Source organism: Vidua macroura, chromosome 3 (assembly GCF_024509145.1).
Source record: "Vidua macroura isolate BioBank_ID:100142 chromosome 3, ASM2450914v1, whole genome shotgun sequence".
Taxonomy (NCBI): Eukaryota; Metazoa; Chordata; class Aves; order Passeriformes; family Viduidae; genus Vidua; species Vidua macroura.
The window spans coordinates 61,337,404-61,355,683 of record NC_071573.1 but is presented as its reverse complement, the minus strand read 5'-3'; the positions used below and the strand labels follow the sequence as shown (position 1 = coordinate 61,355,683).

Genomic DNA, 18,280 nt, shown 5'->3' with positions numbered 1-18,280 from the left:
ATTTTGCAAAATAACATAAAACTGCGGTAAGGTAAAAGAATCAAGAACCAAACTGCTGCCCTTTCCTACCAAAAAATGTCTATGCTGGAGGCCTAAAAAATCCAAAGAGAAGTGTTTTCAAGCACATCAGAATAATAAAGCTGATAGCCAAGTCAGATACGATAGGACTGCCAAGGACAGCAAATCCATAGCAGGTGGATTCTATGGCTTGAGCTTCCTACAGAGGGACATAACAAAGTAGCCACGGTAGAGCTTTTCTTTGTTTCAGAAGTTGGAGGATCTTCTGAAGGAAACACAGATCCAAAAGAACAGTTTAAAGGCCGTGGCAGATTTGTTCCCCAACTTTTATTGCTGATCACATTGTGGGGGATATCCCTGTGGTCAATTTGGGTCAGCTGTCCCAGATGTGTCCCCTACTGACCCCTTTAGCACCCCTACACTTCTCACCAAGGGAGGCAGCATGAGAAGTAGCTGGAATATCTCTGTGTTATCAACACTGTTTTCATCACAGATCCAAAGCACAGCCTCACACAAGATACTGTGAAGAAAATTAACTCAGTCCCAGGAAAAACCAGCACCATAGTTGACTATATGAGTCATTTTATATCATGTATCATAACTGAAATCTGAAAAATCCAGGCATTTGAGAGTTTGACAAAACCCTGCCTAGTGTAGGTTTTTGTAATTAAAGTAAGCACTACTATTTTTGTAACTTTCCAACAATTAATTATGATGGGAGCAAAGAACAAAAAGCATATTTCATGCACATAATTCTTTAATCTCCTGTGTTTTACAGAAGATTTCTGATTACATTCCTGGCCTGGACTGTTCATTCTGTGCTACTTAGAAATGGGATTCTCCCCTCCCCTGACTTTTCTTCTAGTAGCTGCTGTAAAATATCTCTGAAGTCAGAACAGGTCACGTTCACAGTTGGAGAGATATCAAAGTTTGTTGTATTCTACAAGTGAATATCCTCTTTATTTTTTCTTTTTAAATCATTAAAAATTGTTTTAAAGGAAATAAATGCCTACTATTCACATGGATCCCATCTGGTTTTCAAAAGCATTCATCAGTTTATGTTCCAAATGACATGACAGAGGTTTTGCTAGAACTTTGAGTCCAACACTATACAGTAATTGTAGTGAACTTTTCCACACATGGATTTCCATCACAAAAAAACCCAAAAAAGTTTTGTTAAAATTGCTTCAGTCTAAAATTCTTCAGAGTTGTGGTTCAAAACAAGAATGTTGCATCAATGTAAAGCATATTACCACAGTTTATTTAATGATAACATTCAGGAGCAGATGTACTTGTTTACTGTTTGAACAGCTTAAATCCTCACATTCTCCCTCTTTTACATCAGCAGTTGTTTTTGGCAGCAGTTTGCAACTGCTTACAGCTGTTCAAAGTTCCTGTGGATTTTCTTTCTACTGGTCACAATACTGTACTGGCAGTAATTTCTCTGCAATTCCACAGTAGACTCCACAGTGTATCTTATTAAGGAGGGAAAATATAGTGTGAAGTGCCATGAGTTTTTAGGATAATCATACAAGGAATAAGGTACATCATAAAATCTTGGTAGGAAAGTGGGGATGGGTGTTGTTTGGGTGAGTTTTTTTTTTTAATGTTGTTTGGTTTGGCATACTCAGAAGCCTTTTAGTTAAATCTGAGGATCAGAAAGTTTTTTATTATAATGTCCAAGAAAACTTAACTTTACTTTTTTGTTATTTATTTGAAATTACTTGTCTTATTTATGATCATTGTCCAAGAAGAGGTGTACTACTTTGAGGAGTAGTAAAGAAAAAATATACTTTTTTTGTAATGTCAGTTCGCTTTAGTGCTTTCTTAGAAGAGCCAGTAGAGCACAAACCATAATGGTTGTGTACAGTATTCCAAGCCTTGCATCTTGTCTGAGTCCCTCATAGACTGTGGCAGGCATAACTGTTGCTGAAACTACAGCTCAGTGAAATGTTTCTACTTAAGTAAGACACTTACAACAAGAAAATAAAAACTTGACATTATATAAATACACTTTCAAGGTAATAAAATTTCTTATTATTCTGTGATTTATTAATAACTATTGCTCTGACAATGAGCAATCTGTTTACAAGTATTCAAGATGATGTCTTTGACAAATTGGTTTTTGTCCAAAAATGACAAGCATGATTCTTTCAGGAGCCATATTTCAAGCCAGTGGCTTGAATAGGCAAGTGAAATTGGAAAGAAAAAAGTGACAAAAGCAAGTTAATGAAAACTGAAGCAATGAAGCCCTATTTAGCTTAAGCTGTAGGGTATAGTTGTCAATGACACAATAGTATTTGCTAAACAGTGTGTTAAACTGACATTTGCCTGTATTCTTAGGGGGAATGAATTAGTTGAGATACAATCTGACATGCATAGCCCTTGACATTTTAATGCAAGTTTAAGCATTGCATTTCAAGCAGCTCTTGTAATCATTAGTGAGGCACAGAAGGGAGTTGTGCTTTCACTTACTAAACCACTAATTTATTAAGATAGTGAGATGTTTATTGGAAATATAGCAAAATTTGCCAAATATACCATTTCTTATACACTATTATTATAAATATGTATTTATGAAGAAAGTTGGATGCTGAGTTCTGGCATATGCTTTCATCTACTATTCTAGTTGTGAAATCAACTCTAATGATAGATTAGGTCTTGCACTAAGAAAACTCAAAGAAATTTTTTCTTTAGGGATTAAATATGAGATACCAAGAGATTAATTAATCAGCAGTAATTTTCCATCTACTGCAAATGAGCTATTTGCAACAGATAATTAAAGGTGGTATTGCTTAGGAGAATTATGAGAACTACTGAATCACCTGTTGAAAAATTTATTTTCAGCATTGTTCATCTTCATATTGATGTGCTTGCATAACTTGAGAATGTAAATCATGGGTTACTTTTCCCATTAGATCATTTTAATGCTGACATTTTTGTCTTCTCCACTTGATTATTAAGTTGCAAGACCTTTTGTGCAGGACAGAAACTTTTCTTTCCTGTATGCTGCTCTCGGAGATTAGACCTTTAGTGAGACACTGACATTTCTTGACAATAGTTTAGGGTCAGACCACTGCCTTACACAGAGTACCAATGTTGAATCCCACAGTCTTGATATAATGTATAAAATAATCTACTGAGTACTTGAACAAAGGGAGTTCTTTACCACTACTAGCCAAAAATTATTGTAGGATGATGTTCCCAGTCCATCCTCATAACAAATTACACTAAGTAGCTTTCTCTTTTTATGAAAGAATTAAGTCTTCCAGTTTGTTATCAGTGAAAAGCATACTGGTTAGTTGTTGCATCCCGGAGTTTGGGTTTAGATTACGGTTTTTAATTTATGTTAAAATAAGTCAAGTTCTGTAATCCCGCGTTTCCCCCGCGTTGTTCCCCCCCGCGGTTTCTGGCCCCCTGCTGCCGGATCTTACCCCTGTGCCGCTCCTGTAACCACCCTGCCGTCCGGCCCCGGGAAACCCCGTGCTGGCCACACGATCCCGCTCAGCCCGTTCTGGCTCGGCGCCCGCCCCTGCGGGGTTCTCTGGTTGGTCGCAGTTGCTGGCGTCACCGCCACGGCAGCCGCCCCTATTGGCCGGCAGGCCGTGGATCCTCTCGCCCTGCCCCTCCATAAAGCCCTATCCCGCCGGCAGTCAGACGCCATTTTCTCCCATGCGAGTGCCGGGAGCGGTCGCGTCTTTCCATCGAACCGCGCCACGTGACCAATAAACCGTTCCTGCCAAGCATGGAGTAAATGGACAAATTCCTTTCCTCTTTACTGGATCCCTAGTGCACGGTAACAGAGTCTGGCCAGCCCATGCGCCCGAGACACGGAGCCGTGTCCGGGAATCCGCGGCAGCAAACCCCGGCAGCACGTGGAAGCTACGCCACAGCCGGGCTCCCAAGAGCCGCGTGCAGCCGGGGAGAGCGAAAACCCACGCCGCAGTTAGTGGTGCTGTTTTCTTGAAAAGAAAGTGAGCAAAAAACTCCATGTCACACAGCCACACAGCTGGGGTTTTTTATATCCTACAAACAGCTTGAGATTGATTGCACTCAAATTGCTTGGCAAAGTAATGGGCTTCAAATACCGAAGCTCTAAGTAGAAAAATACACCACTTGGATTCATACATGGGTATTTTAAATTTGTGTGAGACCATGGTACATACTCAAGATTCTTAATACTTTGTTAAAGTGTGTTAATTTTAAGTAACTCAGCAGTTGATAATATACATGAATGCCAAATGGTAGCATTTTCACTGTTGCATTAACAGCAGAGGCAGCTAACATGATGCAGGTTTGGATATCAGTTTGTGCCAGAAACACACACAGAAGGAGGGGTGGAAGGAGTGGTTTTAGGTGCTCAGCCATGGTGGTGAGGCACAGTCTGGGCACAGTTCCACAACTGCCCCAGTACAGCAGAGCCCTCAGGCCGAGTTCCAGAGCCAGAAGCAGATTTAACCTCAGAGACTGCAAGAACTGTCTGGACCTCGCTGAGGTTGAGGGAGAAAGAGAGTGTCCTTGCCTGCAGAATGGGTGATGTGTTTGGGTATTTGTGGCACCAAGCAAAGGACTGCAGAAGGATGTCAGTAGACATCCATTAGACTGCACAGTATCAGAGGTGACAAAAGTGAGTAACTATGTTTTATCTGGCACTCTGCAGCCTGAAGCCACAATTGTACAAGAGAGAGGCAGGCAGAGTCTGTGCCTGTTGGTTCAGAAATGGAGATTCCCAGGATGGTGAAGACTACAAACTGGTGACTTCTGACTCCTTCTTTGCCTGCAGATGGGCAGCTAATGACAATTCAGTGCCTGGTAGCATGCGGGCTAGCAGCAGTGGGCTGAGAGCTCTGTTCAGTGAGATGCGAGCCAGCTGTGCCTACATAACTCAGGAGCATTGGGAGGAAGCTGAGAGAGAGTAGGGGTGTACACTAAGTGGTATATAAGCTAGCAAGGTGCCCTTGCAAGCAATGAAAGCCAAGAGTATCCTGGGCTACATTAGTCAGACAGTCACCAGCAGGTTGAGGGAGGTGATGAGAGCACACATGAAGAGATGAGTCCTGTTCTGGGCTCCTCAGCAATAGATAGACATGGACATGTTAGAACAAGTCCAGGAAATGTTTGGGAAGGCAAACAAGGAATTGAAGAATCAGTCCTGTAAGTAGAGGCTGAGAGGGCAGGGTTTGCTTAGACTTGAGAAGTCCCAGGGAGATTTTGTTAACATTTAAAAAGTATTTGATGGGGTACAGGTTAGTACTTTTCTCTGTCCTGAAGACCTATTACAAGTAAAGTCTAAATAAGTTCTTGTTCATCAGATATGGGATTTGTCTACTGACAGAAATAGCAAAAAGTTTCTTGGGCTGTCTGTCACTTCCTCATTGGCAGAAACCCAATGAAATGTGTTGTGAAATTCTAGTTGTAGGTCTCATCATCACCTGACTGCAGCACATTGCAAGCTCTTTCAGGTGTCCTTGTTACAGAAGCTAGGATTGGATGGATCCAAGTATTTCCCAGTATCCAGATCCAGCAGCTGAGAAATGTTGTCTTGATAATTAATACCAGCCTTTAAAAGGGTGTTGGAGAAACATGACACTATAGTCATGACAGAAACAAGGAGCTGTTTAGGAATGACTGAGTGGCTTATAGAGGAGGGGCACTATAGATTTAATAAAATAAGAAAGTGAGCAGAAATAAAATGGTGTATGAGATCTCTGTGAACTAAAATTCAGCACCTAAACTGGAACAGCATCACTTTAATGTTGTATCAGCAATTGCCCAGAGGTGTGGAACTGAGCTGTTCTTGTCAAAGGAAGGCTACGAATATAATATCAACCTTCTACAACCCTTTGGCAGATTCTCTAGGTGTCACAATAAAATGTAGTGCAAAACAGTATTTCTTAAAAACCTGAATGTTCTCAGTGCAGCTGAGATGGTTTAGTTGAAAACAGAGCACAGATCCTGGTCCAAATAATTAACTGTCAAATAACTATGTAATTGCACACATATGCATGCTACATTTTAGAATGGTCCCAGAAATCACACATCATGTTTAAAGCATAAAGCAAGGAAAGATAATAGATATCAAAATTAATTGGTGTTATTTGTATCTTTTCCTGCAAATGAGGTAAAGTAAGAAAATAAGTTCCAGCAAATGAAATGTTAAACTGCAATAAAGATGTGAAAAAGGTTCTGAGTGACTGAGTTGAAGTAAACCTTTTTTCAGACACATCAGATTCAAGAAACCTGACAGAGAATTGGTGGGCTGAGAGATGATCAAAGAGTGTTCAAGAAAGATAAGGTCATCGCTGAAAAACTAAATTAATGATTTGAATCAGTTTTTTCTATAGAGACTGTCAGGAGGGTTTCTGCACTGGAAACATTATTTACAGTAGAGGAGTTGGAGAAACAGTTGCAATCTAGATTGTTAACTGAAGAGGTGCAGAAAAAATGGACAAATTGAGTAGTGAAAAGGAATTCAAGGCTAAAACAGGTGAATTATAACAGTTATTATTTAACTCCTCACTGTCAGATATTCTCAGTAACTGAGGAGCATGGACCATCAAATGAAACGCAAATTTTTTAGTAGCATTCCTTAGTCAGTCAAGGAAACTACAGATCTGGAAGCCTGATACCTGTGCAAAGCTAATTAGTAGTAAAGAAATGAAATGAAAATAGAACTGGTAGAAAGATACATTTCTTTGTTCCAATTTCAGAACTGGAAGTATTAAGTGAATTAAGTATGAGGCCGACCTAAAACCAGCAAAGGAAGGATTTCTTTCCGTCCAACATCTAAATGAGATGAGAAAATCCTAATTAAGTGATGGTGTAGATATTGAAAGGTGACTTGGATTAAGGTGAGACGGAGTTAATGGAAATACTTTGAGGCTTACCAGATGTATAGAAACTACCTATAGCTTAGCAAATCCCTGAGGAAGTATTATGTATGCTTGCCTTCATCTTACTGTTAGCATGCTGGCTTGGATGCTGTATGGGGCAGACTGCCAAGCTGGATAGGTCTTTTGGTTCTGACATGGTCCAGAGATTCTAAAGTACTTGAGATGCCCTTTGAATATATTTGGTAGTGTCCCTGTTGTTCAGCATTCTTGCAGGCAATCTAAAAAAATCAGAAAACTGTGTAATAGCAGCATTTGTTGGTAATGTGAAATTTAAGACAATTTGTTCTATTAGCAGCTTATGATACTACATGAAAAATACTACATGAAAATGAGTGTTGCTAAAAGCAAAGTAATAAATATAAGAAGAAAAAAATAATTATGCACAAATGCTGATGGGCTAGTCTTAGACTAAATTCTCTTCATGGTAGAGAACTTGTAACATCCTCCACAGTTCTCAGATAAGAAAAAGTTGATTTATCATCATACTGAATTTTAAATATGAAAATATGTTGACTGCTCAAAATTTTCTCAAATGAAAAATTAGAATACTTTCAATTAAATACTTATGAGTTCCATCTTTAAAAGGGAAAAGAAAACAAATAAAAAAAGAACAACCCCACCAGCGACAGTTATGTTTTTTGGTTTTTTTTAAGAAGCAAATTTCCTCACATTGGGACAAGGGTATGTAGTGATGAAAAAAATAATGGTTGAAAAAGAGAGTAGAGCTCTAATACTGAAGAGGGCAATTGGTAGATATTAAACACTATGACTCAGATTCACGCTGTAGCTCAGGAAGCCTTTAGACTGATTAGTCAGAGGAAGTGATCATATTTTATTAGAGGCATCAGTGTTGAAATGTTCTGTTTCTTATAGTCTTTCATAACTGTTTTCTTCTGGCCTCTCTTGGAGAGTCTTAAATATTCCATTTGTTGGAACATAGTAATGGACAAATGCCTTGTTAAGGAAAAGTATTCTTTAGCTGAAATTGGAGTATCTTTAATTTAGAACCCAAAATTATGATTATTACTTCAGTCTTGGAAATGATAAAAAAAAGTTGTCCATAAAACTGGAACAAAATTTGATATTGTTCCCTTATGGGGACTTAGATTATCCAAGTTGTAGCAGCCCAGTGGGTGGATTAAAGTATTAATATTTTCCTAGAAGACTGAGCTTTGGATCTTTGCTCTGCTATAGAACTGTGGAGTGGCTCACAATGCAGCGTGGGCACAGCTATGTGTGGAAGGGGGGCTTATCTTCACAGGAGCTGTATGTGGAATACTGTGATGATCTTATATAGCATAGGGGTAGATGCTTAGTGAGGATTGTGTTCACTGGGACAGTTTTCAAGTCTGATTCAAAAATACTTGGAGGGCAGGGGCCACATTAGAGTCTTAACTGAAAATGCGCTGTCCTGGGAACAGTGCCTTTCAAACAGGTGCAAGATAGTGGAGGGAGATTAAAAGAGTAAGTGTGCTCTGGAAAAACTCAGTGATGTCTCACTGGGAGAGTCATACTGAAAACATTGTAAATCTAAACCTATTTAAACTTCTTTAAATTGAGATTCTTACTGGGTTTTTTTCTGATTAATGACAGATGTTCCTAAAGTATTCATAATTTATTCCTTATTCTCTTTTCAAGGAGCAGGAACAACTTAGTTGGACACTTTTCAAGTTGATTCTAAGTGTTTCTAGGAAGAAATGAATGATTTCATCACAGATGTTTATAGGAGGAGAAATAATTTAGAGAAATTAATTTTGCCAATGTAAAATTTTCACTTCAGATTCATTCTGATAAAACTATCCAGTTTTGAATTTTCTAGTCTCAGTGTCATTTTGCTGTACATACTTGAGCAGGTGCCATATTTCACGCAGGACATAGCTGCATTTTAATAATTATGTGAACTTAATTGTTGTTTTAAAATTAAATTGTGAAACATTTAAAGACAAAGCTTAAAAATAATACAAATGTATGTAATCATCTTACTAGATTAGCCTTGCCAAATAGATGAACTGCTGGCAGATAATCCTTTCAAAAATGGGGTCTATTCTAAAATGAATACCTCTGGTTTTATTTTGTTAACTTACATTTTAGTTCTGTAAAACTATCATTCCAAGGAGGTGTTTTTTCCCCCTATCAGTGTCTGAAGACTAAATTTGTTGTTTTTAAAATAATCAAAAGGTATGACTGCTGATTGTCAACTGTGTCATTTGTGGTCAAGCTGTGTCTGTGATTAATACTTCTAACTCTCTGTAGGCACTTGCTTCTTTTGATACATGGGATTTCACCTGCATCATTGTCCCCCCACCACCAAAATCTTTATTTTTGTCTTTTTGAAGAGATAGATTGCCATGCTGCTTATTACTGCCATGGTACTGTTGTTCTATCAGATTGAGCAAGGCACTACTTTAAATTTATTTCTTTATCTCTGGAATATCAAACTTCAGTGTTTAGTATTCTATTGCTTTAAACCATAACCCATGTATGTTTGCTTGCAGTATAAAAGAAATCTCTTGGATCTTGTTTTAAAGGAAGGCAGTGATGGTGTGAAAAAATACTCTGAATAAATATGTTTCCTTGTTCACAAGTAAATATTATGAAAAAAAATCTTTAGGCATGTGTTTTTGCTAAAATTCTTCTTCATTTGGAAAGATCTGTCAATTTCCACTTGACTTGTTGCCACCTTCTTCAGGCTTTTGAAGTTTTCTCTCCACACATGTTCTCTCTCTCTTCACAGGGATTTGAGCAGTTCTCTGGTCATGTGCTTTTGTCCTATTTGTAGCCAGACATTTCTCATTCAGGACCTCCTCCTTACTTCCTCTGGGTTTTTTTATAACCTTTTGTCTGCACCATGTCTTTTTCACAGCATTTTATTCTGTTTGTTTCCAGATGTCTGTCCTTTAGTTACTTGTAGTCAGGAGCAGAACTGAGTCACAGCTTGGTGACTGTATTGCTCTTATCTGAGTAGGAGGTAGTGATATCACCTGTTCCTGGAGGTAACATGGCAGAAACCCAGAGGTGCTGATTCATACACAGGCAAGATATAATTGATGGCTGCTCCTGGCAGAGTGGTTCCCAGTAATTTGGTGTACCTGTAGATACAGTAGAGCAGAATGCTGAACATGATGAGTTTACATCTTGGCAGTAAAAATCTCAGTATCACAGAATTCTTAGGGTTGGAAGGGACCTCTGAAGAGCATCTAGACCAAGCCCCCTGCCAAAACACAGTCACGTAGCGCAGGTTACACGGGAATGCATCCAGGTGGCTTTTAAATGTCTCTGGAGAGGGAGATTCCATGACCTCCTTGAGCAGCCTGTTCCAGTGCTCTGCCACTGCCAATGTAAAGAAGTTCTTCCTCAATACTGAGGTGAAACTTCTTGCGTTTAGAGACCTTACTCCTTCTCCTAACACCACTGAAAAGAGTCTGGCACCATCCTCTTGACACCTGCCTTTGAGATAATTAAGTGAGTTGATAGTATCACATAGGCAATGCAAGGCAGTAGTTGTTCAGTAAGTCTATCCAGCACCTCCAAAAACTCCAGGAAACAAGAGCTGTTGCTTTCCTGGGAGCAGTAGATTTACAGTCTCTTTCCTCAGTGTGAGGCAGCCACTGCTGAGTGCCAGCTGGTGTTTGAGTGCAGCTGTTTGCCTAAACCAGCACTGATATGACCATGTTCAATGACAGAAAATGGCCATGTGGCCTGACCTCTCACTCAGAGCACTGAGGTATGAGGCAACACATGTTCATTGCAAAGAATAAATAATTCCCTTATTCATTCCAATGTTCTGCACATTTGGCTTAGCATCTGAACATTCTTTCAGTGTACCAGCCCGTAATAAAAATGCCCCAATTAAAATTTAACACTTGAGAATACAGGAAAATTAATGGTTTCTTTCCTCTCTCCCTCTAGGTGCTCATTAACAGTATTTTGCTATACTTGACATGCTTCTTCTTGTAGGCCTTTTCCAAGAACAGTTCTGTAGCAGCCCATCTGCTTTATTTAGTTGATTCAGAGCTAATGTGTGCCATGATCAGCTCCAAAGACAGGAGGGGAAGATGATGTCTTGTTTTTTGTTGCCTTGCCCTTGATGCTTCAGTCGGGGTCAGAGTCTCTATGAAGGAGCCACAGAGCTTAGCTAGATTTCTAGATTTTAGGATAGGGCAGACAGAGAAAGGGGGAGGTAATCTTTACAGAAACCACAGTGTAGGCAGAGAGTGGTAGTGTCTTTGGAAAAACAAATACCAAACAAAATTCTCAGAAGTGATAAAGACTTTCCTCTGGGACCAGGTGAAAATAGTTGCAACCCAGGAAATTGTTTCACCTTGCTGAGAACAAGATTCAAAGGAGAAGATGTGTAAAGAGACAGTGGGAAAGGAGAGGTGCTTATGAATGCTGATTTTGTCTCATCTAGCTGTTGTAGTTTTCAGTATTTCAAAAGTTCAAAAGCCTTTTGATCACTCTAAGAAGTGTAAACTGACCCCTGTTGAATTCTGAATCCCATTGCAAGTATACATTCCCTTAACTCAAAATTTCTGAGCCCATTTGGTTGTATGATTACCTAATTTCAGACTGGGGGAGGAGAAGTGAATTGCCCACAGCATAGACACTGGTTTAGGGCCTGGGTTACACGTATGCAGTTTGCGATGCAGTCTTTTTGTAGCTGATGACTTTCCTGTGCTCTAAATGTTTTTATTATAAAGACTCTTCATAGCTGAGGTCTGTGGACACATGGAAATATTTTGGGGGAAATCTACTTTCTAAGGAAAGAAGTTATTCTTCAGGTACAAATGCATTAACACAATGCCTGTAATGATACTTGTTGGCCTAATCGTGACAAAATCAATATAATGTAATTCCTTACTGCTTTAATAATTCCTCAGATTCACACTTCTCTAATTAATGGACGACCTAGTGCTGATGATCCATCACGTGAATTACTGGAGTTCACCTCTGCTCGCTTTATTCGCCTGAGATTCCAGAGGATACGGACACTAAATGCTGATTTAATGATGTTTGCACACAAAGATCCAGCTGAAATTGATCCCATTGTTACAAGGAGGGTAAGTTCTGGCAAGACAGTAGAAAGATGTGTAGAAGTTACCTTACACTTGTAAGTGCTGTACCTGCCTTTGTTTGCCATAGGAAGTTTTGGGAGTTGATGATTACCTACTGTTGTCTTTCAAAATTCTTGGGTTGGAGAAGTCCTTGTGCACTCTATTTTGTTATCTTCTCTAGAGCAGAATTAACAATTTTACCTTTTCTGCTTAATGGTGTTATAAACATAAACACCCAGCTCCTCTGGCTGCAAACATTTGGATGTAGGTATTTGGCAAGTGTTTGCTATTAGTATCTCTTGCCTCTTCTGCTACCTTTAACATGCCTTGAACACTCCCTTTGAGTAAAATTTCTAACAGTTCTATAAGTAGTAGTAGGGCCTGAATGCAACACTTTTAGCATTTTCATTTGATTGAGGGTGTCAGCAAGCATTTTGTGCTTTGCTTTAGTTTAAAAGAATGGATACAGCATTTAAACTCATACCATACCTATAGTCTGGTCTTCTCCACTGTGCCTTGTGTGTGCAGTCTCTTCTTTCTGCAGTCTTTACTTCCTTTCTAAGCCGTATCTCCCTGTTGTCCTGCTGATCAAATTTTGTGTATTCTTGTTTTCCTCTGATTTTTTTACTAAGCCTTCTCAAAAACTGGTTTGGGGGATATATAGCACTCCTTTTTTTTTTTTTTTTTTTGATCACTTCCTCCTCCTGTTGGTCGTCATATTATAGTGGTAGCCTAACTTTCCAAAACAAAAATAAGTCCTGTTTTGAAGGGGGGTGTACCATTATTCTTTTGTTAATATCATTTGTCAGTGATGGCTAAGTGCTAAGAAAATTTGTTTCTTCTGTTTCCATTTCCCTGTCTAAATAGAGAGTGCTGGCAATTGCTGAAAGTTTGGAACAGACCATTTTGTTTTGAATTGCAAACCTAGAATCCCTTCCAGTTGAGTGCAGTTATTGCAGCCTCACTAATCATGAATTGTTGTAGGTTGGGTTGGTTCAGTTAGGGATTTTATTAAATGTTAGTTAGGTTGGTTCTCTGTACCCCTATTTTCCCTCACAATGGTTTGCTCCAAGTTGTTTACCACAGGAGCTCTCAGCCACTCCCTGTGTCTTCATGAAGGTTCTGTATCAATCACCCCACCTTTCCAATGCTCTTTGTCCCAGAACACTGTACCCACCTCTGTTATGTTCCCATAGGTTGTTGTGTTCCACGTCACTCCCCTGTTGTCTGTCCCTATTGGGTGAGGGGGTTTCCACCCCTGTCTGCCCACCCCCTACTTAGCCTAATGCTTTCTTTGTCCCATCGCCATTTTGCCTTGCACCACACTGGGAGTGGTCACTCCGACCATCGCTGCAACCACACGTGGAATAAAAGCTCTCAGGCCCGCAGACAAAGTGTCCTTCTCTCGTCCCTTCGCTTCCTCTCAGCGTGAAGCTACCAAAGCTGCGTTACCCACGCTGGAGCGCTCAGCACTAGCAGGGAGGCGAGTGCCATAACCCTGGAGCGCGCGTTCACGTAGTGGCTACGGTCTCACAAGGGCAGCACTAGCCAGGGCTTTTCAACTGCTTGAGGCCGTAGCGGGTAAAAGCCGCAATTAATACTGTGTGTCTATATAAAAGTGGATATTTCATAATCTGATTCTAAGCCAGTAGAAATACAAAATTGAATTAGCACTTGAAAAATTATTCTAAACTCATGAAGACAGAGTGCAGGACAATACACTGGTTTCTCAAACCAACAAAGAACCGTAACTTCTGTGTGGCATCTCTCCATGGCTGACCTCAAAGGATCAAAGAGCAACTGAAACTTGCCGCTCTTGTCAGGAAACAAAGGGTAGCCAAAATTATGCATTTTCTTTGTGTTGGAAGTTTAACTAGGAGCCATAAGGGTTCTCATTTTGTTCGATATATTTATTCATGATCTGATAAAGAGGTTGAACATTGCAATAGCAAAATTTGCAAATAGCAAATGTTTCATTTGATTAGCCAGCTGTGAGCATGTTGCAAGACCCTTGTCGAAACAGAAGACAGTGAATGAGATTCACTTTTCACAGGCTTTGTAATATAAGATTATGAATATCTTTCTATCCTCCTTTCTGCTTAGGGCTCTTAATCCTCACCAAAGAAAAAAAGAGAAATGGCCAAATGGCAGAAAAACTGGTCAAAAGTACTTAAATCTCAGTAATAAAGACTGTTTCATGATCATTCAAAAGGCCAATAGTGAAAAACAGTTCTTTCCACAGTTCAGTGAGTGCCCAAATTAGACCCAGCTAAGGTGAACAAAGTTGTTTCATAGGTTTTTTCCTGGCTTTTCTCCTCTTCCCATCATCATGCCTTTTCCTTTTCATATTTTCTGAAGAGAATAAATTCTATAGCATTTGACTTTTCAATATCCAGTGTGCATATAGCTTTTTCCTATTCTCATGTTTTTGTATGCTGTGTATAAATTGACATGGCTTTTGTGACTTCAAACAAATGGAACTGTGCCAATTTACACCCTTTCTTTCACTCAGCCTGAATCTGTTGATCAAGACACGGCTTGGATTACACTGTCTGCTATATTTGTAATAGATCAAAAAGGAAATAAAACAGGACCTGACAGTTTTGTCACAAGAAATGAATTCTGCAATTTGGCACCTGCATTTTAGAATCCACTTAGCAATTCAATTTCTGTTTTGTCTTACAGTATTACTATTCTATAAAAGACATCTCCGTTGGAGGCATGTGTATATGTTCAGGCCATGCAAAGGCTTGTCCACTGGATCCAGTGACCAATGTATGTATTTTTTTTTAATGTGCCTTATTTATAGGGTGGAACATGAAAAAAAAAAACAAAAAACCCTGATATTGATATTCTTCAGAGTTCTGTGAATTTATGTCTGTTTTTCACCTAGAAGAACAGTCAGAAGCAGTGACAGAATGAAACAGTGCTAGCAGCCAGAATAATAAACATTCATACAGTGTCAGTAGAGACTTTCCTGAAATGAAAGAATAGGTTTCAGGTAATTCATATTGGAAGTTTCCTAGGAAAAACAGAAATCTTGATTACACTATGTAACTGTAGAAATGAGCACTAACAGTCAGTCTTCCGTTTCCTTCTTGATATTAATCAAGATATTTCCTAAATGATTGTCAGATATTTAATTGATGCTTGCATACAAATGATGGCTCTAGAATGGTGCATTGGCTATGTAGCAAGTATCAATTGAATGATCAGTTAAGCTAATCTAGAAAATCATGGGCTGTTTATAATATCTTTCAACTTGTAACTCTTTTTTTGCACATAACCAATATAATCAAAACATAACCAATATAATTAATACAGAAATATAGTTTTTTACTGATTGTCCAACTCTATGCACCCATTGTCACTAAAAGTGAATCTCCTGTTTACTATTACATGCCACAGTGTGGGATCACTTCATGTAATATTTGCTTAAGTAGGAGCTTTATAGGATTTAACTGAAAATCTTACTTGTATGTATACTTAAGCCATTATGTGGGAAATCATTTAAAGAAATGACAAAAGCTTATAGAGAATACATTTAGAGTTCTAAGCAATTTCTATGGATCCTTGTAAAAATTGAGCAAACTCCTTGGTTTAACCCTTCTGAGAATTTTCTGTAATGATATGTACAGGAAGTGTTGAACTATTGTTTCAGTTGCCCTTAGTGATGAAGCTGCAGCATTGTCTCTGTGCCATCTGTTAGAATCAGGCCTGCCTCTGAAAATAAGTGCTGCTACTGAGATTAATATCATACTTTAGATAATTTGGCTACTAGATAAAATAAAGCCATTTTGACAGGTGTGATGTCCTGTTTTGTAGGACATCAAATGCGTATTTGTTGTCTGACCAGTATAAAAAATAGCGTAAGTGAAACAGCTCAAGCCAGAAGAGATTTAGAAGTTTAGCTGTCCAGGGATATTCTTTAGACTGAGCCATGCCAAAATAGGCTTATAAACATTATGATTGTACTTGTCAGCAGAAAGAATCTCTCCGTTAGCATTGCAAGGAATAAACTTACTGGAACTCACTGCCATGCTTTTCCGAAGTAGTCCTTGGGTTAGCCTTGTTTTGCAAGATTTATGCTTTGTCTTGTGAGCCATGGAGTTTCTCTGCCTTGCTGGTTTGACCTTGTATGGCCTCACAAGGACCACAGAGAATCCCCTTCACTAAATAACTATCGTGAAGGCAATTTTTACTTCTTATTTCTCCAAACTGCATGTTTTTTTTACCTTTTTCAAGCTGCCTCTGTGGCTTCAGGGAGTTTGGGTGTTCCTTACAGTAATATTTTCATGCTGGGATAAGGTGGTCTTGTGGGGAACTGTAAAGTGACTGAAAGGCTGGACTTGTGCTTATCTATTACTTTAAACACTCCTGCTATTCCTCCCATAGAATTAGTTACACAATTGGAAGGTTACATGGTAAGTTGATTTATCCAGCCAAAAATAATATCAAAATATAAAAAAAAGGCAATTTGTATTGGATCAGCTAACAGAATTTATTTCATTCTGCAGCAGCAGAATTGCTGCATCAAAGGGAACAATGGAGAATGGCTTGCTCCTTCAGGGGTCAGATCAGTTTTCCTGTATCCAAGGGCCCTGTACTTTGGCTAATTTGTTTTATTGGGGAACTTTCCCATCATCCTTTCTTTATCCAGTTGGAATTAAATTTCCCTGCATTCTTAGATTCTCCTTAGATTATCTGGCCAGCTGTCTTCCTTTGCTTTGTGGCTGTTCTCTTCCAATAGAGCTATAGATGTTAAACACACTAGGTGAATGCAGGATGCATAAACGAATACAAATGAATAAACAAAAGAATTACAGAGTAGAGCCATCCTTAATGTTTTCATAATTTGAACTGGAATGCATATTATGTACATGGACAGATTTTTCAAATCATCACATTGTGTAAATATTTGTTTTTCTTTTAAATTAGAAATCCGTCTGTCAGTGTGAACACAACACATGCGGAGAGACATGTGATCAGTGTTGTCCTGGTTTCCATCAAACGCCTTGGCATGCTGGCACTCTCCTGCATAAGCATGAATGTGAACGTAAGTTGAAAGCAGTACAGAGGAGAAAATTTCTTGCAACTGCTACTGAAAACTGAAATTGGGTCCGACGTGATTTTGCAGTTAATTTGGTTTCTAACCACATTGGTTTATGAATAACATTTGATTTTATGTTATTCACTTAATTAGACTGGCTCAGAAGACTTTGCAGAAAAATTACATGTAGAGTTGTGGTTTTATTGAACTCAGAGTATTTTATTGTAATATGGTGATATATGGGGAATACTGTATAAAAAATGGTCTTGTGTAGTTTTTATAATCATTATGGTTTTGTTTTGATAAAATAACAGGGCTATATCCTGGTAAGTAAAAGTATCTCTTTACAGATTTTTCATTATAGGAAACTTTACTGGTGTGATTTTTCTATAAATGGCACTTTTGTATGTTATAATGTTCATCTTTGATGAAACAAAATATTTTTGTATTATCAAAATGCATGTTGTTGTCTGATAGTTTTTTAATGGAAAATACAACGTATCTAGTTTTCCAACATGAAAAGAAAACATACCTTGAGATATCAACTTCCCACAGGGTGGAAATTTAATTTTCAGATTTATTGTAGTAAGGGTAGTTATAATTTAACTTTAACATCTTACTTCCAAAGGTCACATACCGCTTATATTTCTGAACATAATAAAATCTAATGCTCCATTACATTAAATATTTATTCATTTGTAGGATTTCAGCTATAATTTTATCATGAGTTATTAAAAATAAATAAAAAGGAGCAGATATGCCCATATTTAGAGTAGCCATTGCTTATTTGTGTTCTGTAAACTTTGGTCACAGAGGTCTTTGTTTTAGTTGGGACTGTGTCTGCACTGGGAATGCATTATGGAATGAAGGCAAGGTACATTTAATTTCATGTTTAATTTTTAAGAGACACTTACACAGTGAATTGTTGTGCTGTCTTGGTGGAAACAGTTCCCTGGGATCTGGTTCACATGTAAGGAGAACGCCTCTCCACAATGTTGGCAAGCTTTGAATTTCTCTTTATGATGAAATGAATGTTTTAATACCACGGGGAAAGGGACAGTGAACTACCTCATTTTCACTGCAACAGATTATGAGATTATCTTTCCTGTATTTGGACCTGAAGTCCAGAGTTCAGATATAAATGTCAAAAGAAGATTTAAGATTGGGAATCCCTTTGTTCTGCTCCAGTTCCTGTATGCGTATGTGCAAGTGAGATGCTTTTAGGATGTATTTCAGCTTTTATTTGAATCATTTTAATTTACTCA

General features: G+C 38.5%; 1 protein-coding gene across 1 annotated transcript in view; it reads left to right on the top strand.

The window, feature by feature from the left end:
- The window catches only part of LAMA2 (laminin subunit alpha 2), a 336,361-nt gene that overhangs the window by 108,786 nt on the left and 209,295 nt on the right, over nt 1-18,280 (top strand). Inside the window, exons 5-7 of the mRNA XM_053973291.1 lie at nt 11,792-11,971; nt 14,651-14,740; nt 16,904-17,021. Of these exons, the coding sequence (XP_053829266.1) occupies nt 11,792-11,971; nt 14,651-14,740; nt 16,904-17,021 (388 nt within the window). The remainder of the gene's footprint in view (nt 1-11,791; nt 11,972-14,650; nt 14,741-16,903; nt 17,022-18,280) is intronic.